We start from the raw sequence: 22,086 nt of genomic DNA on the forward strand, positions 1-22,086 counted from the left end.
ATTGCTTTAATCACGTCTAAGACACTGAAATTCTGTTTAAGGATTAAATGAAAACTTTCTTTTCTTTAGCCCATAGTCCAACATATCATTCAAAAGTATTTTGTTTTTTGATCATTTGAACATAGGACTTTATGAACAGGGTTGAAAACACCAACGACTTGTGCCAAACAACCAGACATAGTTGATTAATAAAACTCATACTGTAGTAACACTGTCCAGTTTGGGGAAAAACGGATCAGATTTGTGTTCAGTTCAGGAAGTACTAGTGCACCAAAGTATATTTGGAATTCCCACCACAGATATGTATAAGAGTTAAAAGTCCCAAAGTTAAAAGTTGTGTTACTAGTGTGTCAGTGAGTCGCTTAGTGAGTGAGTCAAACCAAGTCAAGTTTATTTATAAAGCTTTTCATCACAAGCTAGATCAACCTAGATCTAACTGATCAACAATCAATCACAAAACAAAATGATGCAATACAGCATGCAACAAAATAAAACACAAGAAAACAGAACAAAGCACAAGACACAAAATAGCTTGTTGGAAAGACATAACAAAGCTAACCTGACTCACTGAGCTGAGCCTACTTAGCACCGCCAACCTTAAACTCTCGGTGAAGACAAGGAAAAACACCACAGAAAAACATTATGAGGAAAAAATATAGTAGAAACCCCGTCACGACAGAAAAATAAAATGGACAATAATATGAGAGAGAGAGAGAGAGAGAGAATTTGACTGAAACGTTAAAAAAAAAAATGTCCAACCTAACTATGAACTCCATGACCCCTGCCCCCAACACACGCATACACACACGTACGCACACAAACAAACACATTAAACAGTCAATTATAAACTGAAAAAATGTCTTATGATTCAAAATAGATTTCCTCACTCTAAACTATTCTGTGCCACTGGATGAACCCCACCAACGACCCCCCACTCATGGGACACACTGAACATTTATGGACTGGGAAAACAATCTTAGAGATGAAAAGTTTTTTGCTTTTTTGTCTAATGTGCACATTCTGGTGTACATAAAAATGAAATAAAACATCAAAAGCTTTGCTGGGAGGAACAGTTTAAGTTGTATTCTGTGAAGACGAGCTCCTGCACATGTGGCGGTGGCAGTCTGGAGCGATGGGGAGACACAACATCCCTGCTGTACTGAGCAGACGCTCACAGGACAGGGATTCTTCATCCGCTCCCAGTCAAACGAGCTATCGGCCCAGCAGGGGAGCGGAGCCGCCGGGACGAGAACAAGGGGAAAATTGGCCTCGCCCATGCTAAATTAGTAATCAAAATAATTAGAGTATTCCCATAGCAAACAAAAAGTGTACGAACAAGCAACTCTTTTTCTCTCTAGTGCAGTCAAATGTTATTTTTAGTTGAATATGTTTTCTCCACGACTACCAAAATTAGTTTAAAGTGCTCTGACGAATTTGGTATTTGGATTCAGGACATCCCTACTCTCTCCCCACAGACCTCCATCTCCTTCTGTCACTTTGTCTTCAACCCTATTATCTCTGCTTTCTGTCCGTCTCTCTCTGCTTCAGTCCGTCCGTCTCTCTGAGCCCTTCAGTTCAGTGCAGGAGCCGGTTTTGACCTTGACACCAAATCTGTTCCTGTCCTAGTTCAACTTCTCTGTTCTTGAGCCCGTATCTTTCTTTATTCCCCCGTCTGTTTTCTGCAGGGTTCTGTGCATCTTTCTGTCCTATTTCGGGAAATTTTAGGCTACCCGCCCCCCCCCCCCCCCCCCCATCAATATCTTCTCCTTTTCAACTGTAATCACTCTCCTTTACGTAAAGACAAAGCATGAAAGAGGAACAAAAGGAGAGGAAAATGAGGGCAGGATTTCTCAGTGGTTTGGTCTACTATTTGGACTATTTTCTATTTGGTCTACAAAATATATATTATCTGAATGGAATTATCATTTTGTTTCTTCTGCTGTGTTTCTATTCAGGATGACTACTTCAAGAGCTGGGCTCCTGCCAAGTCTGCAGACCAAGGTAAGACCTGTGGCTTTAGTGTGTGTGACTTTATATATGCTTATAGTCATGCTCATGCAAGTATATGAGTCTATTATGCGTGTCCATAGGACTCACCAGTGAGTCCTCTGAGACTTCTTAAGCTGGCGTGTGTGTGTGTGTGCCCATATGTCCTCCATTAAGGCAAGACAGCCATAATCTTCAGCTAGAGAAAACCATTCCACATCACGCTAATGTAGGCGGCCAACGTTAGCGCAGGGCCAGCTCCTTTAAGGAACGGAAATGAGACATAATTGGGCTTTGTGCAACAGTGTGTGGAGTAAACTTACTTGTTTCTGAATGTTGCTTCAAAATTATATTGTTTACTTTACTTCATGCATGCTACACTCCCACTCTTTTCCTGGTACAGCTTACAGCGTCTAAAATTGCAAGACTTCAACCTATACTAATTGTACTGTTCAGTGAGCCGCTGCCAATTGTCCAACCATCCATTTACAGTGGTATGTGCGTGTGTGCGTCTTTTTTTAGATAGCCAACTGCTGTTACTTCTCACAGTTACGTGCTGCTTATGGAATTAGTATGGCAACAATGCCAAGTCCACTTTATCAATCGAAAGTGTGTCCTACTCTTAGATCCCCAGTAACTCATCAATTATTACAAACACACAATCTCTCTCTCTCTCTCTCTCTCTCTCTCGCTTTCTCTCTCTGTCTCTCTCTCCCTCTCTCTCTCTGTCTCTCTCTCTCTCTCCCTCTCTCTCTCTCTCCCTCTCTCTCTCTCTCTCTCTCTCTCTCACACACAAACGCATGCACACAGCTTTAAGTGGATGATTGGGCATTTAGAAACAGCTCACTGAACAGCACTACAGACTGAAGTCTTCCTGCTGGATTGCACCACAGAGACGCAAGTTTATCTGCTAGCCTGGTTTCTCCACATCTAGCACAGTATCTGTAGGTCTTTAGGGAAAGACTTGCTGAACGGGTTTATCTGGGCCAGCTCCTCGTGGATACTAGGCCTAATGAGAACAGCCAAGCATCAGTAGATCAAATTCTAGAGTTACTCTCCAGTTTCCAAAAGTAGACGGTGCTTCACTGTCTTAACCAGGGACTAAATAAATAAACTAGACAAAGATTCATCGTCTGACCAAAGAAACCAGCTAGCATTTACCAATTCACAAGATGTTATGTTGCAATCCTTTGTGCCACAATCCAGGGAGAGCATAGAGAGGGCCGATTCAGATGCTAAAAAATGATGTACTAAGGGGCGTGGTTTGGGTTGACCCCAGTTAGCATATGGGCTGTGGTTAGGGTACGGGGAAGGTTAGGAATAAGATCACGATACCAAGCCACTATAACAACATACTAACAAAACCAACATGAAGCTAACATAGTAGGAGTGACAAGAGTGTGTGTTCTTGGGGGAAGACAGTTTCACATTCCTTGTAGCTGAAGAGAACAGCAGCTTGGTGACAGTAGGAGACAAACTACAGTCTTTATGGAAGTGCAGCCACACTTACAATCTTCTTCGCAGTCTTCTCTCTAATGTTTGCCATGCTCACTCTGCTGCTAAGCACTTGAGCCACAAGAGGACTGTTACCCCGCTGCAGTGAGCTGAACTGGAAACTCTGCTCCCACCAAGATCACTACACCTCTCAGTCACTCACACACACACAGCACACCAGGGACAAACGGAGAGTGAAACAATTACATGGTAAATTAAAAATTTAGTTCCCAAAAAAAAAACTGTGAATCGATAATGGGAATCAATAAAGCAATCCGGTCTGTTTTGGGAACACCTGCCGGTTTTGTTGCACAAGCTTTACCGTGTCATTATGGCTGAGCGGTGACTGTGGCTGAACTGCTACCCTTGGGTGACACTTTCACCTGGCTGACACAGTAGGTGCCACACTCCTAACTGTCACTGCCACCCTTCAAACTGTTAACTTGCTGTTTTTAGTCTGTCTGTATGATTTTTTAATCTCACCTTTACACATATGACCTCCTCTGTGAGGCTAGATATAGGTAGCACCAGAATCCTTTTCCAATACAAAGCCACACTACTGCGACACCGTGGGACTCCAAGCCATCTCTTGACGTATGAGCTAACTATCCTCTTTAACTTCTGTACCGTATCTCATATACTGTCAAGGGCCATATTAGCCGAGGCAACAGACCAAACTGCAGGCACCACAACTTTAAAAGACACTAGTCAAGTTGTCAAGATAAGGCTTTCTTCCTTTTCTAGAACAAATAAATGCTATTGAGCTTGTTTACAAAGCTTTGGCAGCCAAAGACACATATCACTGTTCTGTCTAAAAAGGACCTTTAGAGTTTTGATGGAAGAGAGCCAATGAAGAGTGTGGATGAGAGAGGAAACAGATAATAACACTCAGACAGTCATAAAGCAGGCAGAGATTTGAATAAACACAGCCATGGGAGATGTAAATTGGGCATTTTCAGGGAAAGTGTGGATGCTGAGTGACGTGATCTCATAAAAAAAACTATCTGTATGGTAAATTTCCAAAATCATATTGAAATGACAAGTGTGACCATAGCCCTAGATTGGGGGTTTGTATGGCCCAAAGGATTCCAGCATTGAGCACTCCCTGCTGATCTTAATTTGACTGATCAATCACTGGTTGCCCTTGGAGACTAATCAGAGGCAAGGAGGTTGATGGACCTTGATTAATGACTTGACGATTAATGGTTCTATTTCCATCTAATCAGTGAAATCAGTTGGATCACAAGGTGGTGGAGCTGATATTGTACTGACTTGTTTTGGCTGAGATCCGGCAGTTGATTTGTAGTATATTGTAGATACTGAGCTGTGGTAAATATTTATTTGAATCCAAACTGATCCCACTGATTCTGAGAGAGAGCAGAGACTAGTTCAGAATCAGTTACAGCCTGTTAAGCCAGTTGGCTGCTTCCCCTCACTGAAACGAACATATGGTCCATCTCATCATTGTATTGCTATTATTAATTTGTCAGAATTGCATTGTTGACAAAGATTTCCATGTAGACTGTTGGTTTCTGTGCTGCTGTTTTCCCTCGACTCTGTTGTATCCATTCTGTGTGAGGAAATCTAGGCCAGGCACAGTTTCAAACTACAACCCTTCTGTTTAAACAGGGACTTTTTCTGCCACAATCTCCTGTTTGTTTTACTAAATCAGTGTTCTCTATTTCTTTATGCAGTCAATTAAACTCGATTTCATTTTTTTTTTACTTTGTTTTGCTAATAGCTTTTCTGGTATTGTACAATATTCTACACTGTACAGCCACATTGTACACCAGGATAATTTTGCATATTGCACAGTGCCTTAATAGAATGATGTATATAATTATTGGCATTTAAATCCTGTGAAAATTCCGTAATTTGCTGTGGCTCATTTGCAATTTTCAATACTGATAAATGCGTTTGTGAGTTTGGAAAAAGACTATAATTTGCCATATTTGATAATATTTTTATTAACAATTATCTTCCCTATGATATGCTCCATTACACTCCCTGCTATTGAAACACTGTAGTAGCTGTCCATACAGGTGGTCAGTGCATTAAAGGTAACCAACATAGCAGAATGTAGAGCAATACTTTTCTGAGCCCAGTAGTCATATTGGATCGGCTTTAATGATCTGTTAAAGCTTTAAGCTAAAATAATTTAGATAGTTAGGCTTTTTCTCTATGTAGAGACTGTTTGCTTTGTTAACATCCGACATTTATGAAACAAACCAGTCCCTATTTTACCCGATACCTGCCTTGTTTATGCAAGTAAGATATTTTATGTCATGTAGAAGTGGCAAAGTACTCTTTCAGCATTCGCTGTGCATGCAATTAACTAAACTACAGGTATTGTATTGAAAGTGCCAATCCCCACCTACTCAAACATACACACACAACCAGCACCACACCTCACATCCCTGCTTCATCTGGTTCTCCCTAACTGCAATCTCTCTCTCTCTCTCTCTCTCTCTCTCTCTCTCTCTCTCTCTCTCTCTCTCTCTCTCTCTCTCTCTCTCTCTCTCTCCTTTTCTGTCATCTCTCTCTGACTTTCAATTTACTCTCTGTCTTAGCAAATCCTTTTCACTCTTTCCTCCTTTTAATTTCGCTACATCTATCAACCCCCCCCCCATATGTATGTTTCTCTGTCTCTACTCCTGGTTTCTTTGAGAGCTTTCTATTATTTCTGACATATTGAGTTCATCAGATGAAAATTACATGACGATGGTCCTGTATGAACAATGGGTTGGGGGTGAATCAAAATACTACATTGACACTAACAGACACACAACAAAGCCTGTGGGAATTAGCTGTTAGTAATTTTCATACATATTCCATAAATATTTTAAGAGGTTTGGTTATTATGACATTCTGTCTCCTTAATTGCTCCCTTGTCTCTCCTCTCTCTTCTTTTATCAGCTTCTTTTGCCCTGCAGTAAATCCCTAGTAGAGAGATTCGCCAACATACTGTCCCTCCCTGCTCCATTTCCATTGTTTCAACAGATATGTGCTCTTTATATGTGATAGGCATATTTACACTGCTCATGGGTTACAATACCACCGCGCCCCAGTAACTCAATAAAGAATCTTTATGAGGAGTAAAGAATAATAACAAATAGCGCACATCTATGTTCAACTATAACTGGCTTCATTAAAGTCTTTTACTGACTACTCTCAAGTCTATCTAGCTGATCTAGGGACTGACTACAGAGATTGGCAGTATTTGAGTGAAATGTATTTGAAATAAAAATATTGAATTACGTTTGCATATTTTGTCATTTGAATTTGGCTGATTTGATTTAGCCTGACTTGACTTGGCTGGTGTAAATTATATCAAGATACTTTCAGAGGCAGTATTTGAAATTACTCAGATTACAGTTATGTAGCCTAATAGATCAGATTTCTTGAAAACAAAATAGGCACTATCAAATTTACATTGCGTACTTGTTTTGGCTGTAGCACAGTGACAGAAATATTGTCAGGATGAGTCACTGACAAGCTCATGTGTCTCATGTGTGACATCCTGAACCCTCCAACCTGCAGATCTGCACTGTTCAATTAACTTCTTGAAACAAGTCTACTCTCCTACAAAGTGCAAATATACACCTAAACTTATAGTAATGCTGTAGTGGATAGTATTTGTATAGTAACATGCTACTGCACATTAGGCTAAAACCCACAGAGCATGATATTGGATGGTGAAAACAATGAACAGGTGTGCCTACCTTGTGCTAGCTGAAAGCGTCATCTGGCTAGCTAGTTAACATGTTTAGCCACGCAATTTGGCTGAGGCAGTAACTTGAAATGGAAACAGTTCAATTTTCCAAAATAGCTATATCAAATTAATAGCTTCCTTTCGAACAAACAGACATTCATTTCAAACAAACCCATTCCACGTAGACAAATAGCCAGTCAGTTAATTAGCTGAAGGCAGCTTTGGCAAGATAATCACTAGCATCACCACCTGGACTGGTTTGTTCCTCACTGAAAGGCTGCACTGTTTTAGCCCATATCTTGTGGGCTAAGTCTATAGCTGGATACAGTCAAAGTCTACTGTATATAGCTGGTTACACTCACATCTTTCACAAGCAGTCAGCTGTCAGTCTCCACATCCACATCATGCTGTAACTTTAGTACATATTGTACTCTGGGTGCATTACAGCAGAGAGGCTTCTGGTAGTGACTGCTCCAATCACTGGGTGGGTTCCAGCCTTGGGCTACTGACGGCATCAGCTCTGTTTCAGCATGTTTCCCTTCTGAGCTGTGGACTGAACCACAACTGACAGCAGGAGAAAACAGAGCTGAGAGCCCAGCGTACCACAGCTCCTACATGGCCTGTGTGTGTGTGTGTGTGTGACTGTAACATGTTCCTTTTCCCTGAGAAAGAAGGCTTAGTCATGACAGATGTCAACACATTTACCACCGTTACTATTACAGCCTGTGCTACAGGGTTTCCTTGCCCATGTCCGAGGGACTGCCAGTGGATTCAACCCAAACAAACCAGTATTATCATGGCTGTCAGATGTAACGCTCCAGTTTTACCCAGTTGACACCTTGAATAGCTCTATAGAAATGCCACAAATACTCAAGCTTCTCATAGCCCTACTTGTCTCTGGTGTGTGTGAGGACAGATTGCAAAATGAATAATCCTTTGTAATGCAGCATATAGTTCTGTAACTATGTGTGTGTGTGTGTGTGTGTGTGTGTGTGTGTGTGTGTGTGTGTGTGTGTGTGTGTGTGTGTGTGTGTGTTTGGGTGTGTGTGTGTGTGTGTCCCCCTCTGGGAGGTGTTAAGGTGACAAGCAGCTCTGAGGTGAAACTGGCCTATATCCCAGATAGCCTACTTTGCCCTGTAGGTGCCTTAGTCAGACATCTGCTGAACTCAGATCAGATCCCACAGGGCTTCAGGAGGAAAATGATCTGCCACACACCCCAAAGCTGATCCTGGACCAGCGAGTGAGGAGTCATATCGTGTAGAAGAGGATAAAACTTTACTTTGAGTGCCAGAGGCTGATTTCATGTCTTTAAGGTTTAGACGCAGTCTGAGACACCAGAAGCATGTCCGTTTGAGACTGATTGTAGATCAGCACTTGGCGAGACGATATGAGCAGCATGTCAAAAAGCTTTGAGCTTCATGAAGAGGGTGAAATGTGAGTAAAACTGTAAACAAGTTTTTCATCCTAATCTTATTTCATGTGTCCTGACTGGGGATACATCCAATCTCTTGTAATGTTTTCCCATCCTGTTCTTCCATACTGTATATGCACCATTTTCTACAATATACTGTTACTATGGTGAATGCTAGGACAGGAATGTACTTGAGCCAGTCGACCATTACAGGGAAAGGCTCCTTTTGCCATTCCAGCTAAACTATATAAGCACACACACTCACACAGATCCCATATTTATGTTTTTTTTAATGTAAACACATACGCACAATGCACTCCTGAACACAGAAGAACACACATACAGTACACCCATATATGGATGTTGCTTTGCTCTGTGCCCCCACCTTTGACTGACTGCAGCAATCTGGAGTGAGAGTGGGTGCCTTGTAGCCATTAAAATATCAGCCATGTCCTGACATTTACTTTCAGTCTTCCCATTTATGAGGCAAAAAAGACCCGCTCTCAAATGGTCTCATGCACTCATGCAAGGACACACACACACACACAGACACACACACACACACACACATAAACTAAAGTCTGATATGGCCACACGCTTATGGCCACACACTTTCTGTCCTTTACATGCATTTCAAAACTGTTTTCTTGCCTTGAATGAGCTGAACTTTGGCCTTCTAGATGGTAGCATCTGGACATTTTCTTCATAAAGTAATTAAGCTTTGTTTTAGTACTGTAGATTGTAGAACCAGGGCTTCTCCAGCCCCCCTACACACACACACACACCATGCCCTCTCACCTCTTGTCCAGCTAGGGCTAATTTTCACAGCTTCTGTTGGATTCCAGTGTCCAATTAATGATAAAATACTCAATTTCCTCCATGTCTGCTCTGCCGAGTCAAAGTCCAATTAATTTATTTGTTCCTGACTGATTTTCTGGACCTGCTTTATTTTCTGCTCTGCTCCATCTGTAATGGTTGGGACCGTTGCCTTGAAATGGCCTCTGAGCCTAAGCAGAGAGACAAGAGAGGAAGAGTCCTTGGCAGCAGATAACAGTCGTCTTGTCAGGAAGGCCGATGTTAGAATCAGTATTCTGGACCTGTGATTTCATTCTGGGCTCTTGTATATGGGCATGTCCAGTAGATTTGTAAGGCTGTGATTTGTAATGCATTATCCAGTGAGAGTCAACGGGAGGATTACAAATCGCAGGCAGTGGTCCATATCACAACCAGTCCAGAAGAGCACAGGAGAGTCAAACTGGCAGAGAGAGAGAGAGAGAGAGAGAGAGAGAGAGAGAGAGAGAGAGATGTGGTTGATCAAAGTTAAGTTTCAAACTTTCAGGTGGTGACTGCTCCTGTCCGTTTGCCCAATTAGCGTACATAGTGAATCAGTGGTTGTTATAGCAACCATTTTGGCAGGGGAAACAGAACTCATGTCTAATGCACTCTGTGTTTTGGCAGCAGCGGCCACAACAAAACCTCAAAAATCTGCTGCTTCCAAATTGCCAATCAGACTGATTAGATGAGACAATTGTCTTTCCCCAGCGGAGAGAGTTCACTGTTGTTATTTATTTCACCAGCTATTTCTCTAACTCACTAACCTCCTGTCTCTCTGAGGATATTCTCCCTTTCTACTCTTCCTCCTCATCAGTCCATCCTTTACTCTTTCACCACCTGCATCACTCCATCCCTTGTTCTTAATACATTGATATAAAAATCTTTGATCTGCGCCTCAAGGAGCTAAAATAATTAGGAAGAAGACTGATAAGAAAAGAGACAAATAGGACAACAAACAGCGAGCACCTCAGGTCTGTACAGTGTATTAGATGGAGTGCGAGTTGGAGCAAGAACAAATATCTTATTCCAGTGTAATGTGCTGAGGATTTGTAGCTTGCTCTCCAGGCATTCTCTAAATATTGTTTACTGCTCTGATTTTAATGGCTTGTTGGCCACATCATATAAAGCGACTCAACGTCGATATGCACAACCCTCGGCTCGGCTCTTATCTCCCTGCTTCAGAGGGCGAGCGCTCGCAAGTGATGAGTCTCAGCACATAAATGGAACTATCGGCACGAACACGCACATACATGCCGCAGAGATTCAGGCGCAGACAGTAAATTAACCAGTCACACCCACACGCAGACGATAATCAACGATACATGGAGCCTGCTGAGACACGGAGAAAGGAGACACACACGCACTCACTCATGCCAAGGGTATTGTTAATTTAGCAAGCAGCTGAAGCCCAATCATGTCAGCCAAAGCAATCTAATTCCTATTTAGCCAGAGACAGAAGATAGAGAAGAATGGATGGTGTAGAGGAAAGACTGGGGAAAGTGACTAGTGGGCGGTCACTAGGGACTGTAGGGGCCAAGAGAAATGGCGACTGAGAAAAGGTGATGTTGGCAGCAACGGTGAGTAGAGTGAATCTTCACCCAGGGTTTCTACTGGCCTGCACTTCCAGTTCACAAAGGCAGAACCAAATCCAACAACAAGCACAAGCTCAGGCCGAAATGAAGCTGTGAATCGATGGAGCTCCGACCCTGCGAAGAGACGAGGTAAACAAAGCACTAGATCAGGCGAAGGGAGCGTGTGCGTCTTCCTGCCCTTTCGGCTCACCACCAGCCAATAGAGAGGCAATGATCACGGTAAATTAGGATAAACAAACTTCGGAGGAAATGAGCAGAGCAGAGAGAGTCTTTGCCGTAGCGATCATAGCAGCCTTCAGGCTAAATGCCAGGATGTCGAAGTGACAGAGGCTCTCGAGGGAGGGAGGGAGGGAGGGGGGGAGGGACAGGGAGATACAAAGATATACAGAGACAAGGCCCACAGAGAGGACTTTAAAGAGATTGCCTGTAGAGAGGATAACTTAGAGATAAGAAAGACGTCCCATAATGAGGAAAGGAGAGGAATGGTAGAAGGGAGAGGCTGGAAGGAGGAGAAGAATAATGAACAGAGGGAAGACGGGAGGCAATGATAATAGAGGGCAAATAAAAAAAAAAAAAAAAAGTTGGCCCTGCCACACATCTGCAAACCTTCTTCCCTTTCCCGTTCCTATACCATTCTCTCACAAAGCGGCTGTGCTTTTACCTGATTCTCCAGGGGAAAGAGTGCAGAATAAAGATTAACAGATTCATCAGTACCTGCAAAAAAGCTTTGCTGGCTAATAAATAAAGGAGGTGAATGAATTAGGAAGTTAAATCATCTCAGGTTGTTAAAGTCTCAGCCTACAGACAGACATGAAAAACTCCCTGTACCTCTTTGTGTCTGGCTGCTCCATTCTGCTGCCTCCCTCTTGTGTCTAGAGGGACAGTTGCGTTACTTTGCCTTCCTTTGGCTGCTTCCAGTTGTTTCATGTGTAATTTGGTAATGATGCTGTGATAATTATTCCTTTCAACCGAAAAAAAAATAATTATTCTGTTTGTGTCACTGAGTGCACCACTGGGTCTGGCTTTGGATCTCTAAATGTCTGTGGAAAGATTAAAAGATCAAAATATACAGGCTGTATTAACAGGCTGGTCCTGCTCGCTCTGCTTGCTGCCATTAAACTTTTTAATGAGTCACGCATTCGCCCACACACTTGTGTAATATAAGTAATAACACACATACACACACTTGTGTAACATATGTAACAACACATACACACTTGTGTAACATATGTAACAACACATACACACTTGTGTAACATATGTAACAATTTGCACATATACTGTACAACATGCTGCGTTGCACATATAGGCTACATTTGCATGTTGTAGTAGTCAAAATGTAACAATTTGAATTTCCATCAGGGATTAATAAAGTCGTTATCTATCTATCTATCTATCTATCTATCTATCTATCTATCTATCTAACTATCTATCTATCTAACATTTTTATGTATTTGTGTGCTAATGAACTCAAATAATTAGCCAGTTTTCTCTGCTTTGTCTTATTTCAGACATCTTTTGTTAATAACTGTTCCAAGGAGTTAGGAAAATGTATGTTTACTTTCAACTCTGTTGAAGCTTTTTAGTGATGTATTTGTATTTTTGTACAGCTATAATATGCATTACTTGCTCATTTTCCTAGTACAGAGAAGTCTTGCTTTGGGTAGATTAGACAATATAGTAAAAAAAATAATAAAAAAATTAAGCACATGTAGATTATTGGAGTTATTCTGGTTGTGTTGGCTGTGTGTTCTAGAGAGAGAGGCCCAGCCCGGCAGACATGCAGAACCAGGAACCAAAGCCCACTCCGGCTCAGCCAAGAAGACAGTACAGGATGGTGAGTGTGGGCACTAACATTATTCACCAGGGTGGGGAATTATTTTTCTCCAATCATTGGTGGAAATGACAAACTTTTCAGCCACCAGCCAAAATTGTCTGGTGTTAAGTTTCCATTCTGTTCCTGTTGCCACTGCCAGATCTAAACTCTCTGTGTCTTGGACTAAAATGATCCGAGTTGTTTTGGGTTGGTATCCGTCTTGTATTGTTGAGTCTGATCAAAAAAGTTACATCGTTCCAGGGTGGCAGGTTAATACGAGATAATTGCTTTGATAGAGAGTCCTTGTTCCACAACAGATCTGTAGCTCAACTTTATACTAAATTGAAATTGTTCTGCAATGACGCTGTTTTAGTTGCAGTTCCCATTAAGAAGTGATAGCTATCGACATGTGAGTATAATACAACAGCATTTGGTACAATTATCACTCCACCCTGTCTCAGCTAGTGTGGAGAGATGTCAGTATGGAGGAGAGAGATAACCAAGCCCACAGCCTGTCATCTGAGTCAGATAAAGCATGGTTAATTCACACAGGAGGATCAAAGCTAGCCCCTCAGTAATATGGAGCTTTAGCCAGCTAGCTTCAATCCTAACATCATGGTCTGTTAGTGGATGCTAACATGAAAGCTGTAATATGGGATTTAGCAGCAGTTAACGTGTGGGCAGTAATACGCTGGTTTAAAGATCGACCTCCTTAAAACAACAGTAGAGTATTTATAGTAACATGTAATTACAAAGGCTAACATGGCCTCAGTTCAGGCTTTTGGGCTAACAAACTAATCTAGACATAATTGGCTGAAATCTTCTGTAGATTTTGTTTGTTAAATGTAATATGAAATCTATTTCATTTGTTTATTCTCAGTATACAGCAAGAGATAATGAATTTCATAAAATTGTGTTTTGGTAGAACAGCATTGCTACTCAATTCTCAGGAAAACAATCAAATGTGTTCTGCAGAGTGCGGTGTAGGGAATCCAAATCCAAATAATCCAGCTAATTTATTTTTGGTCATGTGCCTATCATGGACGAGATTTGAAGTGGATGGCTTTACAGCACATAGCCCTATTTTACATACATGTCCTTTTTAACATGTGGCACGAAATACTTGCGCTCTTATCGCAATTTATCCTGGCTGGATGATGTGTGGTGGTGAAAGATCACTATCTTGCTGCACTGGTTCTATAGCTACCGTCATGGATCACCATCTTGCTGCACTGTAACATCAATCAGTATGCATCAAAGCCATGCTCTACAGTGCAGATTTGCACTTGTTAACATAGATGTTAGGGTCAATGTGTGACAAATGTGCCCTTAATTTCTTTTTGGTCAGGCTCGTATCATAGGAGAAATTTGAGGCAGTTTGAAAGTTGATTGAATCCATCTGTGGTTCATATTTTTACTAACAGTCTCCTTGTCCACTTGATAGATCTCACAGCCAAGCTGTACTGGAGCCAACAGGCGTCTGCCATCGAGTGAATGCGCCCTTCAAAGTCAATTGACTGGCTGTGCTGTGCTGTGCTGTGAAAAATGTACTTTGTTTCTAGTGGTATACCATCAAATTATTTAGCACATAGCTTACATGCCAATCCTGAGGAATGTCTAAAATCAAATTTGGTGATTTGGGTGATATAAAACAAATTAGTTGTCCAACCATATAATATCCAAGAGCAATATTCAGTTTTATGGTAACTAACTAGCTAAATGTTAAATAACCTGTGGCCCAGGTTATGATGATTTACATAGAATGTATTAAAACAATATTACTGAGGCTTAATGAATCAGAAATATGCAATGAAATTAGGGCAATGGATAATCAGAACGCTACAGAGTTGGCTGCTCTGAGCAGGTAGAGCGTCACAGCAGCGCAGCGCTCCGCCTGGTGCAGCCTCTCTGTTAGTGCCGCTGAATGAGAAATGTGACCAATCGACCCTGCGCCTCCTCGGCTTTCCATGCTTCTGTTTCTCCTTGGTTATTCTGCTACAGTGGATAGAGGTGATGCTAATGAGATGAATGCTGCTCACCTCTGGATTTACCTTCAGGCAGTGTGTGTGTGTGTGTGTATGTGTGTGTGTGTGTGTGTGTGTGTGTCCTGGATTGGCCTTGTCTGGTTTCATGAATTGACATTCTCCAAGTGGCTTCTAAAAGAGTCCAGCAACGCAATGTGTCCTACAAGCAAAAAATGTGAATTGAATGTGCACACACATACACACACACACACAGGCATGCACGCATGCACACATACACACAGGTTGACAACTCCAACAATTACAGTAGCATCACAAAATAGTCAGGTATGGACCTACAGATAGTCAGGCTGAAGAAATAGTCTTGTTTTCTCGGTACATCTTGGCATTTGTGAGTCAGACAGTCCAAGCATAGGTGTTAAAGGATAATTCCTGTTATTTTCCTTAGTTTTTGCCATCATGGCGATCGATTCTGATAAAAATTTCATCAATTACTTCACGGCCAAGCTATGTACTTTTCAGTTTGCAGGGAGCGCTGCTCTCCAATATAATTCAAAGGGGCCAACCAAAACTCAAACAGTTGAACACAAAAAGCCATTAAAACATGGCCTTTAAATTGGGTGCGTGGGCCAGAATGTAAGTTCTGAAAGCCAGCACCTGGCGAAGTAATCATTGAGTCATTGGTATTGATCAACCACCCCTGCAGATATATCAGGGTCTTTTTGTGCTATGGGGCAGTAAAAACCTACTTGTTCTATTTCGTATAGGCTTTGCCCTCTAAGAGCTGTCGCTATTGGGTTTATCCCTCTCGCACATGCGCAGTCTGAAGATTTTCTTTCTCGCCACTTATGCTACAGTGGCTACACTCAGGTCCTCAACTATAGAATATACAGCGTCGAGACCTGAGCTCTGCTCCCAAAATTTCTTCAGCGATCAAGCAGTCAAGAAGAAGAAGAAGAAGATGAAGAAGTCGTTTCACCGCGATCTGTCATCCACCTGTGTGTGTCCAGATCTGTCATCCACCTGTCCCCAGCCAGGCTGGATGCACTAAGCTCTCTGCTGTCTCACATCGCACCTCACAGAGTGGTGACGGCGCTGTCTGTGATGCGTCTGCTAGGCATGATGTCTGCAAGTGGTGGTTCCCTTTGGACTCCTCCATATGAGGAAAATTCAGAGATGGTTCAGCCGCCTGCGTCTCGACCCAATACGGCACAGAAGACCCATGCTGTCCATCCCTCCCTCGCTGCAGTCAGACCTGGCATACTGGAAAACCCCTCATGTCCCATCGACAGGGGTTTCCCCTCAGGAGAGCGACGTCACACATATCGGTGTACACAGACACATCTCTTTCCGGCTGGGGAGGGATGTGCGAGTCTCAAGTTGTGGGGGGAAAATGGGAGAATCCTCCTTCCCTCCACATAAACTCTCTGGAACTGTCCACGGTGCTCAAAGTGCTGAAGCACTTTGTTCCGATGCTGACAAACAGGCATGTCATAGTGAGGACAGACAACATGACAGCGGCAGCATACATCAACCATCAGGGCGGTGTGCGCTCAGCCCGGCTGCTGGAGATAGCCTGGAGCCTCTTGCTGTGGTCTCACAGACACCTGCTCTCCATCAGAGCGGTGTACATCCCGGGGGTACAGAACCGCGCTGCGGACTTGATGTCTCGCACTAGTTCAGATGTTGTGGGACAGGTTCGGGAAGGTGAAGGTGGATCTGTTCGCCTCACGAGATAATGCGCAATGCGCACTGTGGTTCTCCATGAACGCACGAGACAATCCCCCACTGGGAGTGGATGCCTTCTCTCACCGGCCGTGGCCCAGGGCTCTCCTTTATGCGTTTCCCCCAGTTCCCCTGATTTCTCGTCTCTTAGCGCGCGTTCAGGAGGAGAACCTAGCGGTTATTCTGGTGGCACCAGAACACACGAGCGCGTCTTGGTTCCCAATCATGGTGCAGCTGCTGGCGGGGAAACCATGGCAGCACTGTCACAGCTGGACAGTGCGATCCTCCACCTCCCCGTAATAGGCCAACAACTGTGGGCCTGGCCGCTGAACGGGAGCGCTTGGAAAGGTTAGGTCTGCCCCCTGCGGTGGTGCGCACTATCCAAGGTGCGAGAGCCCCTTCTACTACAGCGTGTTATGCGGGTAGATGGTCTGCTTTTCAGCGCTGGTGTGTGGAGAGAGGCTCAGATCCCACGTCATGTCCTCTGCCTCTCGTGTTAACCTACCTTCAGACACTGGTAGATAACGATTTGGCTCCATTTACAATCAAAGCGTATGCTGCAGCCATTTCATCCTGCCACGAGAGCTCAGTTTTTGCGCATCCCTTGGTGAAGTGCTTTTTAAAGGGAGTCAGATGACAGAAACCTGTCGTGCGCTCTCTAGCTCCGCAGTGGGATTTACCTCTGGTGTTGTGCGCTCTGGGGGGTCCCCCTTTCGAGCCGATAGCCCAAATCTCTCTCAAGATGCTATCCCTGAAAACAGCGCTCCTCCTAGCCCTGACATCGGCTAAGAGAGTGAGTGACTTATGCGCGCTGTCGGTCTCACCATCCTGCCTTTCTATTAGAGAGGACGGGAGCGCAGCGACTTTACAGCCAAATCCCTCATTCACACCTAAAGTCCTAACAAACTCCTTTCGGTCAAGAATTATTTCCCTCGAGGGGTGCTTCCCCCCGCCTCAAAGAAATGAGGCAGAGGAGGCGTCTCACCGAGTCTGCCCAGCGCGCGCTTTGTCTCAGTATGTTTTGCGCACAGCAAACATCCGACAGACACAGCAGCTGTTTGTTCATTACAGAGGGCATTCACAAGGCTCGGCTCTGTCAAAAACTGGCTATGTGATACCATCACACAAGCCTACAGTGCGGCGGGAGCCGAGCCGCCGCAGGGCGCCGGGCGCACTCCACGAGAGCCTTGTCATCATCTACGGCCCTCCTCAGAGGGATGGCGGTGGCAGACATCTGCGCAGTGGCATCTTGGGCTTCTCCGTGCCCTTTCATAGGTTTCTATCTGCGCGATGTTTCTGAGTCCTCCCTGACTCATTCAGTCTTAAATGTGCTAGACCGCAGATGACGCGTTGTCAGATCTGGCGTTTTTACGCAGATGCCAAACGGTGCGCCCAATCCAATCATCACGGGCTGCATGAGGGATCATTACGATACGTAATCAACGTCTCACATTCTGTAACGGCAGGGTTGTGTGGAGCGAGTGTTCTATCACTCGTCTTTTTTTTCCACACAAGGTTGACATGAGGTCAACCATGGCACAGCCGGTGTTTTCCTGCCTTATTACGCTTCGCATTATAGGGTTGTGAACTGGTGTATGTTCTCTGCTTGAGGTCCTTGGTGTCTCAGTGGGCATTGACTACATCAGCTTCACCCTTAACCCAATAGCGACAGCTCTTAGAGGGCGAAGCCTATACAAAATAGAACGTTAGTTATGTTACCATAACTTTAGTTATGTTACCATAACTACCATAACCTCTAAGACTTAGGCCCCCTGCTCCACCGACATTGGCCGAAGAAATTACTGGCTTTTGGGAGCAGAGCTCAGGTCCCAATGCTGTATATTCTATAGTTGAGGACCTGAGTGTAGCCATTGTAGCGTAAGTGGCGGGAAAGAAAATGCGTATGCGCGAGAGGGATAAAACCAATAGCGACATCTCTTAGAGGGCTACGCCTATACTCATAGAATCTGGGGTTATGGTAACATAACTAACGTTCCCCCTTTAAATGGAACAAAATGTGCAATTTTGAATTCCCTATTGATTCGTCTTGCTCTGCATTCTTCCCTCATCTGCTGCGTAACTGTGAAGTCTGGTGATCTCCAGAGTGTTCAGTTCGCAGCACGGGAGCAGTTGTCTTGCAGATGAAGCGTGCAGCAGCAGAGTGAGCGTGGCAACGTTAGCGAGAGGAGGTGAACTATGTTGCATCATAACCTCTCAGCATGCAGTTATGTGTGTGTACAATTTTGGAGTAACACAATAATAAAATGCTGTGGTATGAACAGTTAATAATAGTTTTCATTCATTTCAATCAATTCAGTTACAGACAGTATTTTTGGGGTACTATAAAGATATAAGAAAGGAATACGGATTGATTAAGGAATTGACATTGATTGAAGGCTTGGGAACATCAAGAGGACAATGTTTACTGCAGGTAGGTATACAGAGGAGAGGAGAGGAGGAGGAGAGCAGGAGGAGGAGAAAGACAGGAGAGGAGAGGGGAGGAGAGGAGAGGAGAGGAGGAGAAAGACAGGAGAGGAGAGGAGAGGAGAGGAGGAGAAAGACAGGGGGGGGAGGAGGAGAGGAGAGGGGAGGAGGAGGAGAAAGACAGAAGAGGAGAGGAGAGACACAGTTCATTGATCCACTCATAGATTCATTCATGCACACACAGACACACGCGCGCACACACACACACACACACACACACACACACACACACACAAATGCACACACACACAAATGCACACACACACGCACACCCCTCAGCTTCAGGATTAATGAGCGCCTCAGTCTAGGGCAGTGAGAAAATATTTAATTATCGCTGACACTGAAGGTGAAGCAAGAGGCCAGATCTGTCATCCACCTGTGTGTGTGCATATGTGCATATGTGCGTGTGTCTGTGTGTGTGTGTGTGTGTAGGCGGAGACCACAGTCTGTCAATGACCCGCAGAACCAGGTTGTAAGTCAAGCATGTGGTCTTTCATTGTGACCCCTCTGGGCAGAACTAAAGGTCAAACTGACACCAAGTCCTTGTTTATCGGCAGCTCATGGCCAGTTGAGAGCTTAGGGGGGATTTTTTTTTTCTTTCTCTTTCTCTGAGAGTCAGTGTGAAGAGTGCTGAACGGAAGAGACCACTTGAAATGTACAAGTGTGAAGAAAAGCAACAAGGGAAAAAAATAAAAACCTTCCTGTGCAGCCGCAAACAAACCAAATCTACCGCTGCCTACCACAATCGGCCAGCCTAAAATAGCTCAAAAGCAGTGGATGAGTTTGACTGTGATTCAAATGAGGAGTTTTATTCCACAATGACATATCCACCATTTGAAAAACAAAATCCTATTCTCACAAAATAAGTGCCGATATGAAAGTAAAGCACATTGCAGGTTGCTGTTCAAATCATCTGAAGACTATTGCTTACAAAATAATTTTGTTTTTGAGCATAGTTGTCTGTGTTTTTGAAATATTGACTCATGATGCATTTTGGGTAGCAATTTTTTCTTTCTTTTATTTATTTATTCCCCCCCAAAAAAAAAAATTTGATACAGCATTCAGGAATTAAACCCTTCAGTGGTCTTTATTGGCTGAGCAGAAGAAATACTAGATATTCCTATTCTTTCTGGGTGGATAAAGATGGAGACTCCAGCATCCACGTCAGCCATTGTCTGTGTGTGTGTGTGTGTGTGTGTGTGTGTGTGTGTGTGTGTGTGTGTGTGTGTGTGTGTGCGCGTGTGTGTGTGTGTTTGCATGCATACCGCTGGTGGGCCGTCACCCCAATGTTTGGTGGTGTCATTGCCACACAATGGATTTTTTCATGATGATGATCAGAATTGTAAACCTCCACAAGCAGAACAGTTCATGTACATTTACAGTCTTTATAAGTGCAGGTGCTATGTATGAGTGTGTGTGTATGTGTGTGTGTGTATGTGTACTAAAAACAATTAGCATGTCCTACCAGAAATGAATGTGTTCCCTTGAATGCACAGATTCTCCTCCTCTGTCTCACCCACTCCTTAAGTGTAACTTGCTCCTTTGCTTTGAAGCTTCCTCCCAAAGGCCATTTGGTTTTGCTTTCATAGTGTTCCTTTAAAAAGCTTTGCTGCCAGCAACAGCTTCACAAAACTGTTTTCTTTTCAGGGAAAGGCATGGCTTTCACAATGGTGTGTGAGTGTGTGTGTGCAGGCGCACGCGTGTGTGTATAATGGCTGTGTGACAGTGATGAATATTCAGTTTGTAAGCAATAGCCAGTAGCCTCTCTCTGTCTCTCTCTCTCTCTCTCTCTCTCTCTCTCTCTCTCTCTCTCTCTCTCCAGACATTTTATTCCCATAAGCCACTGGGGTTTCTTCCCTGACATTCAATCTGAAATGGCCTCTGTTTATTTTCCCTGTTCCTCAGTTACATCCACACTGATATTATTTTGCCATGTTTTCAATAATTAATTTTCTGGATGTTTAATTCCATTCTATCACTCCATCCTCCCAGAGGCTCTCTCTGTGCTTTCATCCGTCCATCATTCCTCTCTGTCATCCCTCGCTCCAGTGCCTCTCGCAGGCCAAACAGTCGCACCCAGAGGAACGCTCACAAAGCAGAGAGAAGGGGATTTTATACCCTCCAAATCTGGTTCTTTCTTTCTCTGCATTCCCCCCAGGTGAAACAGGAGAAACACCTTTTTAATTAGTGTATCAAAGCCTGAAAGTGATGCTCATTTTTCAAATAACAGTCAGAATTTCTCCTGTGGGAACGCTTGTTGAAACGCTCGTTTATTTAATCTTAAACTTGTTTATTTTCTCTTCAGAAGCAATAACTGGGGAGAACAAACAATAGAGAGGAATGAGCACAGGAGCATGTGGTGCCGACAAAGACACACACACACACACACACTGGAAAAACACCCCGTTGACCCATGTCCAGCTCAGTAGCAATTAATTTGAGGTCACCCTCTTCTCTCTGACAGGGCATGTTGGTGATGTGGCCTTTCCTATTGGACTTTTATTATCCAATCACTGCTCTACATTCTGGCCTCCATCCAGCATTAGAGGACACAGCAAGAATGTTTCATCTTCACCTCCCCTTTTACCCATCGTTTTTTTCTCTCTGAAGGAACATTAGGGGTAAAAAGGAACACAAAGTGAGTGAGTCCAGTTTCCAGGGGTTAGGCCAATTCACTGTCAACTTTACTTGTAATGAAATTTTAAAGCTTGGGCTGTAATGTGTTTTTGTGCCGGGAGCCCAGTTGGAAGTGTTGCAGCAATTAAACGGTAATGGGGATGTTTTTAAGGCTTGGATCATTCTGGCACTTTCTAAAATGAGATTTTGTTGCACATCGGAGACAACAAACTGGCGTATTTGCAGCTCGACTTAATGAACAACATTGCAATGCAAGAGCACCACTGTCACACTAATGCTGTTAATAGTGATTCAATGACTGTATCCTGATTCTACTTTTTCCCTGTGGAGACACGGATCAAAATCATGACCTTGTTTATCACAACTAACTACTATAGCACAGAAGAAGGGATATGCATCAGTGGATGTAGTCT

The 22,086-nt window shown here is 43.5% G+C and overlaps 1 protein-coding gene across 1 annotated transcript in view; it reads left to right on the plus strand.

The window, feature by feature from the left end:
• LOC139638755 (testican-1-like) overlaps positions 1 to 22,086 on the plus strand; it is a 99,856-nt gene that overhangs the window by 49,210 nt on the left and 28,560 nt on the right. Inside the window, exons 3-4 of the mRNA XM_071512779.1 lie at positions 1,956 to 2,001; positions 12,786 to 12,866. Coding sequence (XP_071368880.1) covers positions 1,956 to 2,001; positions 12,786 to 12,866 — 127 coding nt within the window. The remainder of the gene's footprint in view (positions 1 to 1,955; positions 2,002 to 12,785; positions 12,867 to 22,086) is intronic.

The sequence above is a fragment of the Centroberyx affinis genome, unplaced genomic scaffold (assembly GCF_046629955.1).
Source record: "Centroberyx affinis isolate AG114_WGS23_722 - 3 ecotype Tasmania unplaced genomic scaffold, CSIRO-AGI_Caff_v1 ptg006515l_1, whole genome shotgun sequence".
NCBI classification, from domain to species: Eukaryota; Metazoa; Chordata; class Actinopteri; order Beryciformes; family Berycidae; genus Centroberyx; species Centroberyx affinis.